This window comes from Rhea pennata, chromosome 12, assembly GCF_028389875.1.
Source record: "Rhea pennata isolate bPtePen1 chromosome 12, bPtePen1.pri, whole genome shotgun sequence".
Classification (NCBI taxonomy): Eukaryota; Metazoa; Chordata; class Aves; order Rheiformes; family Rheidae; genus Rhea; species Rhea pennata.
The window spans coordinates 10,604,802-10,617,049 of NC_084674.1; the positions used below are offsets into that span (position 1 = coordinate 10,604,802).

A 12,248-nucleotide genomic window follows, 5' to 3' on the forward strand; every position below is an offset into this window, starting at 1 on the left:
AAGCATGGAGATAACTTACTAACTCAAGGAAGAACTTCTGAGTCCTTTTGACTTGGTTGGGGTGAGGGAGGAGAAAAAAAAAAGGAGCTTGTGAGCAAATAAGTAAATTTTGTAGTTGCTTTTCTTAACAACCTAACTATATTTACTGAAGGTTTGACTTGCTCTTACTAAGCAAAAAATGCAAAACATCAAGAGAAAATTTTAAATGCTAGTTTTGTCCCTTCTTGAGTTTCTGGGGAAGTCAGGTATATATGCAGCAGTTTTAGGTTTTGCTTTCAGTTTTCTTTTTTATTTGCTTCTTTACCTACAGGAAATAGAAACTCACCCTCTGCCAAGTGCAGCCCTTGATTCAATGTTATGAAGTTTACATTTACACAGCCTGTTGTGTTACATTTAAATTAACAGAAGCTGCTCAGAACAATAGGCAAGCAAACTATTCATTTGACACAAGCTTTGGTCTTCTGTTTGGTATCTCACCATAGCTACAGAATTTTTCCTCAAATTCTTCACCTTTTCCTTACCTGGTTATTCAGAGGGCTGATTATATTCAGCGCCTGTGGAAGATTTACGTTATTACTAGTTTAGTCATCATATGAAAGCTGTATCTAATCTGGACCTAAATCATCTTAATATGAGAGGGAAAAAATATAAATGCAAGTTTGAAGCAATTCTGTAACACAAGGGAGCATTATAAGAGCTTAATGCACATTGCTGACAAACAAAAGTTATTCATGGTTGCCTTTGTATTTCAGCTTTAGAACAAGAACACAAAAATCTTTCAACATATACCTTTATTTGTTAGGGAGGGGATTCATTTATACATGTCTTCAAACAAGGATCTACTTGTATAGTTCATTTAAACAAGAAAATCTCAAGGCAGGTACAGCAACATCCACTAATAGAAGAATTATTCAGATGCCACGGACATAAGATCAGGTGTCCAAAATGACAAAATAGTCATCTTACATCAAATAAGAAACCACGTCTCTTGTTACGGCTTCCTGTATTTTGTTCTCCCGCACTGCCTCTACATAAACCATCTGTGTCACACACGCTTCAAACCATCTTTCAACTACCAACAGGCTTCTGCGGTAAAGCAAACAATTACTAATAGATGCATCTTAGAGACAGATTTTAAAACAAAAGGCACACTGCTTCAGCTTTCTCTTATTAACAAGAGATCAGAACAAGGCAGTACGCTGTCCTTTACTCAACATCCATTAATAACAGAACCCAGAGATGAGTGATTTCAGAGGGAAGAGGGGCAACATTTGCTACCAAACTCACATGTGGAAGATAACGCATGGACCAGATGGACTGAAAAACTGCTTGCAAGTGCTCATTCTAAAATAATTTTTTTCTAGCCAAAAATAACTTGCAAACAGAGAGAAAGAACACAAAAAGCTATTGTCATTTGCACTAGCAAAGTAGTATAATAAGCAATGACGAAAACAAGTTAACAATGCAGCTGTAATCTGGTCTGCTAACCCAGGCATATTAGAAGTTATACAACCTCTGCTACAACCCAGCATGTGCACACACACCCCTCTCAGCTACTGAAACAGGTAAAAAGTATTAGGCTTGCCAGAAACAAACCTCATTAGCTATATTTGTAATAGGAGCTCCAACAACTGAGAGCCAGGACCTCCCAGATTCACGAGATCTTCTAAAACTCTTCAAACATAACTTCTGTTCAGAGAAGCACTGCGACATTAGTTAATGCGAGTTCTTTGTTAAAAAAAAAACAACAACAAAAAAAACCAAAACAACAACAACAAAAAAACCACTCCTGAAGTGTAGGTTACTTATAAGAAGTCTATTTTATAACACAGTGTACAAATTAGTGGTACACCCCGTGGTGAATCTACAATTATTGTCAGTCAGGTTAACAGCGTTCACCAGATGCAAGGAACCAGTAGGAGAAGTCAACACTGCAGAAACCAAAGCAGCAAAAGGGGAGGAGGAACATCCCTTCTCCATTTAAAACATGCTTCCTACTAGTATACCTACTGCCGAGGTACCTCTGGCCTCCTTTTTTAGCCCAGCATCCCCATACTCAGCTAAGCAATGCCAGAAATCAGAAGTGAATCAGAAGTTCTCCCTTTGAATCCCTATCGCAGTATTGCCTGGTCATACCGTAAGTAAACCTAATCCTTAAAGTGGAAAATAACTGCAGGCAGGAGCTTACGAAGCCTGTACTATTACCGCATGCTCAAAGACAGCACAACTCTCACGGAGCTGGTGTGCGTGTACCAGACCCCCCAGAAGAATTACCCCGTGGCTTAACAGCCAAGAGGAGGCCCGTGCTGCTGGTTGCCATCCCTCCGTTACGGCTCTGCAGCCCTCCTGCCTTCACCAGCGCTGCGCGCGGGACGCGGGGCAGACGCGACCCTTCGTTATCAGCTACCGAACAGAGGCCGCCAGAACCCACCTCTGCCCAAAACGCAGTAAGAGCCCAGGAACGCAGAAATTAAAGCAGCGTATTCCGCCAGGAGCGAGAAGGGCCCTTCGAGAGCGGACGGGAGTCTTGAGGAGCGGACACGAAGTTCACGCGCTCCTGCGCTGACCACCTCACGCGAGGAGCAACAGCAACGCTCCCCAAACCTGGGCTGCTGCCCCAGCCCCGGGACCCCCACGCTGCTACCCCATCGCTCCCAGTTACCCCATGACCCGCTACACTGCTACCCCAGTGCTCCCACTTACCCCATTACCTCCCTCGCTGCTACCCCACCTCACTCCTAGTTACCCCACAGTCCCTCACACTGCTACCCCAGTGTTCCCAGTTACCCTCATTACTCCCCACACTGCTACCCCAGCACTCCCAACTGCCCCACTAGCCCCCTCACTGCTACCCCACCTCACTCCCAGTTACCCCATTAGCCCCCCACACTGCTACCACACCTCGCTCCTAACTACCCCACAGCCCCCCACACTGCTACCCCAGCGCTCCCAGTTACCCCACAACCCCCCACACTGCTACCCCAGTCTCCCAGTTACCCCACAGCCCCTCACACTGGTACCTCAGCGCTCCCAGTTACCCCATTAGCCCCCACACTACTACCCCACCTCGCTCCCAGTTACCTCACGGCCTCCCACACTGCTACCCGACCTCGCTCCCAGTTACCCCACACTTCCCGCTCCCAGTTACCCCCACACACACTTATCCTCCGCACGGGCTCCCAGTCACCCCCCGGCGGGCTCCCCGCGCCCCGTCCCCCCGCGCCGCGCCGCGGCCGGGCCTGCCGCCGGGCGCCGCTCACCGTATGCGAGTGCAGGCTCTGGCTCGTCTCGATCTGCGCTGTCAGCGGCACCGTGTCGTCCAGCAGCACCTTGCCGGCCGGCGGCTTCTCCATGAAGGCCATGCCGGGGAGGGCAGCGGGAGCCCGGCGCCGCCAACCTGCTTCCCGGGGCAGCCCCCGCCGCCGCCGCCGCCGCCGCTGTCAACACGGCAGCGCCGCGCCGCGCCGCGCCGCGCCGCCGGGCCTTAGCGCCGCCTGCCCGGCGCCCCCGCCGCCCGCCAGGGGGCGCCGCAGTGCCGCGCCGCCGGGCCTTAGCACCGCCTGCCCGGCGCCCCCGCCGCCCGCCAGGGGGCGCCGCAGTGCCGCGCCGCGCCGCGCCGCCGGGCCTTAGCGCCGCCCGCCCGGCGCCCCCGCCGCCCGCCAGGGGGCGCCGCAGTGCCGCGCCGCGCCGCCCCCCCCCGCCCCGCGCCGCGGCCCCTTCAGCCGCGACGCCCGGCGCGCGTACGGCGGCACCCGCGCACGGCCCGGCCCCTCCTCCCCGCGGGCGCTCGGTGATGCGCTGAGCGGGTCATTACGCGTAACTCGCAGGCGGCAGATGCGCATCAGCTTGTGCACGGGCGGCGGCGGAGGCTGCGAGCGCCGAGGCACCGCCAGGTCTGGCAAGAGCCGGAGTGTGACAAAGGAACCGGAAAGCCTGACATAACTGCTCTTCTTCTTCATTTGTTTCCCCCCAAATCCAAGAGGGATTCAAAGCCTTTTATTTAGTTTTTAGATTTTGCAGTTAAATTTAAACCTCTGAAAGAAGAGATTCGAAGCTGTTGTCAGATTAAGTCAAATCGAGTTCCACAACTTTTCACTGCAGCGGTGCACACAACTGTTCCTCCAGTGGTGCCTGGCACTCCCGGGGGGAACCTACTGCCTGCTGAATACCATCGACACACCCCTTTGTATTTCCACACTGCAGGAGTTAATTATTTAACAGGAGTTAATCTCACTTAAGTTGCAGTAAGTACGTAAGACTGCAGAGCTAGCGTTTGTCATACACGCAGAACAGCTAGTGCAAATAGCCCCTTCTTTAACTCTACCTTGACAGGAAAAATGAGCTATATACTGTGATTAAGTAGCTGGATCTTAGTCAAGAACAGAAATCTATCTTCATTCTTTCCAAAGAACCCCCCCCTTCTACAGTTAGCCAGTGAGATACAGACTTAATTGTTGTCCTAATTTCTCAGCTGCCACCTCAGATTTGACTGTGTTAATAGGCATAAACAGGATAACTTCAGATCTAGAAGGGCAGATGAAGAAGAAATGAATGAAAAGAGAATGCCCCTTTCGAGAAGCAGTGCTTTACACAGCAAAAGCCTATGATCACGCAATGATGTGGGGCAGAAAAAAAAGAAACAGGAAGTGAAGCAACTCCAGTGACAAAAGATAAGGCAAGTTCTCAACCAGAAGTACTTGCTCAGTGTCATAAACAGGCCAAATTCCATTCTTTGAAGCTAGTGGGCATTAAGACAAACAGCTTAAAATTTATAACTTTTTTTTCACTTCTTGCTGTCCCTCTCACTATGATCCAGCCTGATTTAGTACTGTAAGTTTACACTGCAGCTAAATTTAAGACCAAGAGATCACACCTAGACAGAGTAACAGTTTTACGGTAGTTTTCACCACTGTTTGACGACAGAAGTTTTTTCATAACAAACTTTTGAAGCTATTTGCAGGCAAGAAACAATTATGAATACATTTCTGCTGCAGAGATGAGCGGAAAGATAATACAAATCAGATGTTTGTCAGAAAATTGTATCAGCCACCAATTGTAGAGAGTCTAGTAGTCCCCACCACTCAGGGAAAAAACAGTGTTTAATATACTTACATTGGTACTAAAATAACCTGGAAGATTTACCAGTGAACTTACCGAAACACTACTGTACCAGCAGCCAAGGTACTTTTAATGGGCAAAGGGGAATGAATACATGTTCATACAGGTAAATAAGCAGAGAGAAGCCAGAAGGTTAGTACTCAACTAATTTTGCACCTACTTGCCTTGCACACAGGAGATAAACACTCACTATGGTAGAAGCAGTGACAACATGGCTTTTTTATAGACCTTCCTTCACTCAGCTACACTTCTGGGAGGCAAATTTCCATGGTAATTTGCATTTATTGTGATTTTCTTGGTTTGTTTATAATCAGGTTTTGTAAGACAACTGAAGAATTTGAAAGTATTTTAAGTGCCACATCTCAAGATACATCAGGAAGAGTATATTGTTTATGTTAAGGATGACTACTGCTTATTTACAGAGCTAACAAAGGCTATTAGCTAGAGTGCCGCAAAATAACACACTGCAGCATTATCAGCCAGAATTGGGATGTATATTACATGAAGGAAGCCTGCAGTATGTGTGTCAATACCCTTTTTCCTCTGTTTGTTCTGCTTGTTAAAGATAGAACACTGTCCCCTTACGCAGATTTTTATTAGCAATATAACTCTTCTGTAAACCACGAAATAGTTTGACCTTAACTAGTCTGGATTTTCCCCCAAAAGAGTTTCTGTCCAAAAGAATAACCGCAATATGAGCCCATCACTGCAGACTTTCCACTGTAGCAGAGCAAAGGCTTGTCTGAACGTTGTCAGTTTTGTCAGACTTTAATAAAATTTGGGAGTTTCTTAACGCAGTTGCTATCAGTTTGTACATTCAGTTTGTACATTGTCTTTGCAACACTTTGAAAGTTTTGTTGCAAACTAACTGGATTAAGTAATGTCACGTAAAAAAACAGTCAAAACCAAGCATACATTTTTGTCCTTTACTATAAAGTAGCGTAGTATGAAAAGCTCTAACTTTCTGCTACCAAGACTTTCACCATCCCTTCCACAACAGTCTTTCCACTTTCTCTGACTGTACACGATACAGCAATGTGTGCAACAGACTTCTGCAGTTGTTTAACTTCTGCTGCAGCTACAACTTCTTCTCCAACATATAAAGGAGCTGAAAATCGGATTTCCTGAGAAAGAAATATACAACCATGGCCAGGCATTTTAGTACCTAGAACTGCAGAAATGAGTCCATTAATCAAAATTCCATGTACAACAGTTCTCCCAAACCTAGACTTCTTTGCAAAATCTTCATTTAAATGTAAAGGATTTGTGTCACCTGTTAAATCAGAAAAAGTAATAACATCATTCTGTGTAAAAGCTTTGGCAAGCTCAGCTTTGTCTCCAACTTTTATATGTAAATGTTGAAGTAAGCGACATCCAAGTAGCGAGCTGATAGCTATTCGCTTTATCAAGGCTCTTTGCTGGAAATCCCCTCCAGAAACTCCACGTCGGAAGAGCAGCAACATCTCAAGCAACTTCTACTTCTTACAACCAAACCAGCAACTGGATAATCAGTCCAGCACTAGTTCTCTACTGTTCCCAGATAACGCAAGAAGAAATGGAGATGTCTTGAGGGCGTGTAGGGGGGGAACAAAACAAGAAACAAAGTGAATCATTACAAAAACCATCAAAATCATTCAAAGCAAAGCTGAAAATACTTAAATATCCCCTTTATGTAAAAGATTAAAAAGTCAGAGCCACATCCAAGTAGATTTTTGTTTAGCCATCACTTTTGATGCAAAGAATTCTTGGAACTCGTTTTATGAAACCACATCCTAAGGAAAAATTTAAGCTCTGGAAGCCCATGTTGATGCAAGCATTTTTAAACAAGCTCTGCTGACAGTGACTGTTAGAAGGGGAAAAATGGAGCAGGGGAAATAAAAGGTTGGAATAAGATGTGTGGCAAGAAAAAAGCTTTTATCTTTTGCAGATCTGCTAATGAGATCAGAACTTGTCACTGGAGTGAAACTATAAAGTAAGTAGACAGCCACCATGGTCTGATTAAAAAAAAATCATATCCACATTAGTTTAGAGGGAAGAGGTAGACAACCCAGAAGTGACAAGTTTAGACATCATTCAGTATAAGAGTACTTAAGACTAGGATTACTTAAACATAAGCCTACACATCCACAGTGAAAAGCATTTCACTCCCAAACTAAAAAGTTCTGGCATGTAAGCCATCTTTCTGTTAAAAGGCTGCGTACTCAGACAGCCAGGCAATCTTACAGTCAGAAGCAACATTTGGGGAAATCTATCTAGTCTCCCCAGGGCTTTACCTGTAGCACTCGAAAGGCACACCTTCTGTTCTGATAGAAGCCCAGCAACGTGAGAGCGCTCCACAGCTTGACGAGACCACTAAGTAACAAGAATATGAAAGAGATTAATAGGATTTGTCTGTCTCAGTTTTCCTGCAACATAAACAGCTTGAATAAACACATTACACAAACAGCAATAAAACCTTAACTGAATTTAAGGGTAGGTAATTTTGTCAATGAGTTCTAGAAGCAATATTATGCCCTAAAGGGTTATTGTAATCACTGCAGTCTCTTATCCTTGACTTACAGGTGATGCTTAATGTAACCTTGTCAAACACACTTTTTTTGCTCCATTTTCTTAAATTCTTTCTCTGTGTCTTTAAACTCCTTTTTCCCTAATTCCCCTGCTGTTACCTTCAGTATTTGTATCTGATAACTATTGCCTTCCGTTGTTATGGAAAGAGATTCACAGTCCCATATTTCAACTGTGCTCAATTTCCATCAAATCATTCTGTTCTAAGACAGAAATAATGCACTGATCCATGTACGCTTTTAAATCTTAGTAAATTTTAATTTATTTCTTGCATGCTCTATGCTTAGTTCTACAAGTTAGGCTTGGTTCTTTGGAAATACCAACAGCATCAGTGAGATTCAGAGCAACCTAAAGATGTCTCCCAGGCAGTACTGAAACCAAACTAACTTTAACCAATTCAAAAATATTCTTCTGTTCCAGGGAATTGCTTTCCAGATGAAAAATTGACAGAGCAAATGAAAATTCACTATGAAGTGAGTTCTACAATTATTAAGACACTAATACTAGAACTAGATACAATAAATTTGACAATGAACATTTAAAACTGTGGATCTTTCATGAAAACATTATTCTGCTCCTCAATCCCACAGCAAAGAAATGAGATCCCTTGGAATCCCTTGATCTCTAACAATATTAGACCCAATAAGAGGAGATTGGTCAAGATGGTATGATGATTATACCCTTTAGTCATTTGTTTGAAACTCAGTCTCACTTAAAAAAAAACGTGACTGATTAGACAAGTAAGTCACTGACTCAGCAGATCAATGAAATTACAAATGCTGACAGGAATTTGTCCCAGTGCAAGGGCTTCTGCAGTCTGCTTTTTTATTGCTTTTGAGATAATGTGTGGTGATGTTTTTCTTAGTAATATTTAGGATTTTATTGAACTCTATCTAGCCCGATTTCAGGGACACAGATAGAGCCACTTGTAAATAATCACACAGGAAGTCAGCATCAGAATATGGATATATGGATCATATCAATTACCTTGGTTCTAGTTTATAGGCTAATACATATTTACCTTATAGTACTAAATAATATGAGGTTAGAGATACATAACGTCTTCCAAAGAAAGTTTTATGGGGTTCATACTGTAAATTAGCTCTTTAAGTTACTTAAAGAGGCATTGTTTTCAATTTACCTCCTTTAGTAGTTAGCAAACTTACATTTAAAAGCAAAGTTGTTCATGGCATAATTTTTCTCCCTATATGAAAGATTGAGTCAAATGCAACACATGCTAATTCTGCCACTAAAAGCATAGCCGGGAAGAACCAAGCTAAAGCACTGTAGTAAGGGCAATACAAAAACAGTACAGAACTAAATATCTAGCAACTAACAGGACTCATGCAATTGTTTTGCCTCTTAACATGTCTCACCCAGATACAGAAGCAGGCATCTAGCACTACAGTATGAAAACCTTATCATTAGATTCATAATAATAAAAATTTGTTTATCAATAGAGAAACAGGACTTATTATCCTCTTCTTGAAATTTCAAGCACAGCAGAAGAATAAAAACATACACTGCTGAATCACCAGTAGGAGGTATTCACACTCATCTCAAAGACAGGCCAGACTGCAGATAGTACTCCCCCCCTCCCAAAAAAAAAGGGGGGGGGGAGAAAAGAAAAATTGTGGTAAAAAACTGGAACTCTTAGAGTTCTTAATTTGAGAGTTCTGTTTTCTTATTAAAGATATTTTCATGACAGTATCTGCAGCACGTACCTACTGTACCTTACCTGCTAGTAACTCTTAATATTGCAGAGAGAGTCTTTTCCTCGTATGTTAAGACATCAACCGGCAAAGCTGCTCCAACCTATACAAAAACATGGTGTTATTAAATCAGTTCCTCCTGCTGCTTTATAGAGGTTGATACAGAAGTGACTTTATTATCAGTATGAGTATGTGACTTTGTTAAAGTTGTTACAGCTAAGCTCAAATCTCAAATGTGAGCATTTCAGCTAAAACATCACCTTAGCTGCAGTGCCATTCTTGCAGGTATTTGGAAAAGAGACACTTTTAGTCCCACGTTACAGCTGGAAAAAGAGAGACTTGGAGATCATGGGACTTGCTCAAGGTCATCCAACAACGCAGTAGCCAAAGCAAGAACAGTACTCAGGACTTCCCAGGCCAAAAAGCTATTGCTTTCCTATAGCTTTGCTTTTAAACCCTCGCTACAGTGGAAGCTCCAGCACCCCACATCCTAAAAAGCAAGTGGATAAAATCACCTGATTACAGAAACTCGAACGAAATCTACAGCCCCAGCTTAATTAGGAGCCAAGTCCAAGCAGGGGCTGGAGAGCAGGTCACGGATTAACAGAGAGGAGAGCTGAGGGCGCTTACCCCGCCGCCGCCTGCCCCGCACCCACGCCAGCTCGGACCTGCCGTCGCTGATTTTAGGCAAAGTTTCTCTGCCAAAGCGGCCGCGGCCAGAGCGCGGCGGCGACTCCCGCGAGGCGCTCCCGGCCGCGGCCGCGGCGCCACCCCGCCCGGGCCCCGGCCCCGGCCCCGGCCCCGGCCCCGGCCCCGGCCCACCTCGCCGTGCAGCTCCCGCAGCGCCGTCACCACCAGCTGCTTGAAGTGCGCGGCGCTGGGCCGGGCCCCGCCGTCGGGCAGCTCCCTGCGGGAAGCAGAGCACAGGGCGGGCTCGCGGGCTGCCGGCGGCGGCAGGCCGCGGCTCGGGCACCGCGCGGGAAGGCAGCGGCGCGGACTCACAGGCGGACGCGCAGGTAGTGGTGCTCGGCGGCGCTCCGCAGCACCCGCCGCTCGAAGCTGGCCGGCGGCGGCGGCTCCGCTCGGGCCATGCGGGCGGCGGCCTGGCCTCGCCCGGCCCCGCAGCGCCGCGCGCAGCCGGTGGCGGCGCCGAACTACGGCGTCCGGGCGGGCCCAGGCCGCGGCGCCTGCGCGCGGGGCCGCGCCGCGCCGCGCCCGCTCACGGCCGCCTCGGGGTTGCGAGTAGCGAATGCTGCACAGCGAAGACCCTGTGGAGCGGGGCCGGCGGAGCTGCTGCCTCGTCTCCTGGCGTCGTGGGACTCAACGCACCCAGAAGATTCCCAAGCTGAAACAACATCCTGAGCACAAGAGCGTCTTCAAAACAGTATGGTTCCCTGAAAATTCCTGAATAAACTATTTATTTATTTATTATTAAAACCACTGTCTTTCCTGTCCTTTTGCATCATTTTGTGGCTTTGAGAACAAGGAATACTGAGCAATGGAGTGATCGCTGAAGGGGCGGCTGTTTCGAGCAGACACTAACTAGTCATGATTTATTCACCTTGGATCCCTCCACCACCTCCGGTACTTCCAAGGGATCTAATTTCCTTGCCGTGGGACTGAGCAGCAGAATAATGTTTTCAAGAAAGATCCACAGTTTTATAACATTCATTGTCAAAGAAAACTCCAAAAGCATTCACAGTTATCCACATAATGCTTCTTCAGGCCCCAAACAGCAGCTGAGGGATTGGTTTCCTCGTTCACCCCGGCAGGGTAATGCTGCATTAACATAGCAGCCATCTGATGCACCTGAGTTAGGGCACAAGTCACAAGAAAGCATTTCTATTTGTCATCAAGCAACTCAAAGCCTGTGCAAGGGAATGCCCCAAATTCAAGGTGTGTGCTCTGTTTGGGCCTGAGATTTTTCCTCTCCTGTCCTGCTGGCAGCTCAGCCTCCTCCAACTTTGGATGTGAGCTGTAGTTCACCGACAGCCTACTTGCATGTCAGTGAGGTTGTAAACGACAGTCATTTTTCTAAGGTGTTCATAAGAAGACACATCTGACCAGCCTCCTGAAGAGGTCATCTCATCCACCCCTGCCTCAGACAGGTATGTAAACCTTTAAACAGGGCTAGTTTTAAACTGTGGCCAAAAAAAAAAAAAAAAAAAAAAAATCTGATGAAGGTTTCACACTCTCCCAGCATCTGCTCGAGCCATCTTCCAAACAGAGATTTTGAATGCCTTATCTACATCTTCCCTGGTGGAGTTTATCCCCAGTGTTAGTAGTTCTGTCCTAGCAAATATGAGATCGTTGCATCTTGTTGAAATCTTTTACACGTTTGAAGAATCCCCTACCCCTGCTCCTCCAGTTGTTCTTTCCAAACTAAACAATCCCAGTTTTTCTCATCTTTCTGTATAATGTTATATTTTATAGATGTTTATCTTGCTGCTACCCTCTGTCCCCTCCAGATACCAGCATCTGCCTTGAGTTAAGGTGCCCTTACTACTTAAGTACTACAGTAAGTTGCATATTGTAGTCTAGGAGAGGCAGAGGCATTCCCATGACTAAAACCATGATGCACTTGAAATACTCTCCCAGACAAACTGTACATAAAATAGTAAGCATTTAGATTCTTAAAGCTTAAGCAAAAGCAAATTTTAAGAATTTGAACAAATAATTTTACAGGTACCAAATGAACTGTCTTTTAAAATTATTAGGTTAAAAAAAGGCAGTTTGCCACATGGAATTCAGTAGCAGTAAATGTAGGGCAGCAAGAGATCTCTAGCAATACTGTGTTTTTCCTAAAAATTGACCAGTTAACACATTGCTCAAATAATAAATCAGAAAAATCAA

The 12,248-nt window shown here is 45.5% G+C and overlaps 3 protein-coding genes across 13 annotated transcripts in view; all 3 read right to left on the reverse strand.

Annotated features, from left to right (window-relative positions):
* Positions 1 to 3,460, reverse strand: part of PXK (PX domain containing serine/threonine kinase like) — a 37,751-nt gene extending 34,291 nt beyond the window's left edge. For 10 of the 11 annotated variants that reach the window (XM_062586025.1, XM_062586023.1, XM_062586022.1 and 7 more), the window contains exon 1: positions 3,261 to 3,460. In XM_062586025.1, the coding sequence (XP_062442009.1) occupies positions 3,261 to 3,362 (102 nt within the window). In that variant the 5' untranslated portion in view covers positions 3,363 to 3,460. Of the gene's footprint in view, positions 1 to 2,431; positions 2,451 to 3,260 lie in introns of those variants that run through there. The other variant, XM_062586032.1, reaches the window with a different exon arrangement.
* Positions 3,461 to 5,165: 1,705 nt separating this feature from the next.
* HTD2 (hydroxyacyl-thioester dehydratase type 2) lies at positions 5,166 to 6,581 on the reverse strand. The gene has a single exon (XM_062585841.1). The coding sequence runs from the start codon at positions 6,579 to 6,581 to the stop codon at positions 6,075 to 6,077; it is 507 nt and encodes a 168-aa protein (XP_062441825.1). The 3' UTR covers positions 5,166 to 6,074.
* A 14-nt stretch (positions 6,582 to 6,595) lies between these two features.
* On the reverse strand, positions 6,596 to 10,509 carry RPP14 (ribonuclease P/MRP subunit p14). Its single transcript, XM_062585842.1, has 5 exons — positions 10,398 to 10,509; positions 10,218 to 10,302; positions 9,422 to 9,498; positions 7,392 to 7,470; positions 6,596 to 6,683 (listed from the first exon to the last, which is right to left on the reverse strand). The coding sequence occupies exons 1-5, from the start codon at positions 10,484 to 10,486 to the stop codon at positions 6,627 to 6,629; spliced, it is 387 nt and encodes a 128-aa protein (XP_062441826.1). The 5' UTR covers positions 10,487 to 10,509; the 3' UTR covers positions 6,596 to 6,626.
* Between the last annotated feature and the right edge of the window lie 1,739 nt (positions 10,510 to 12,248).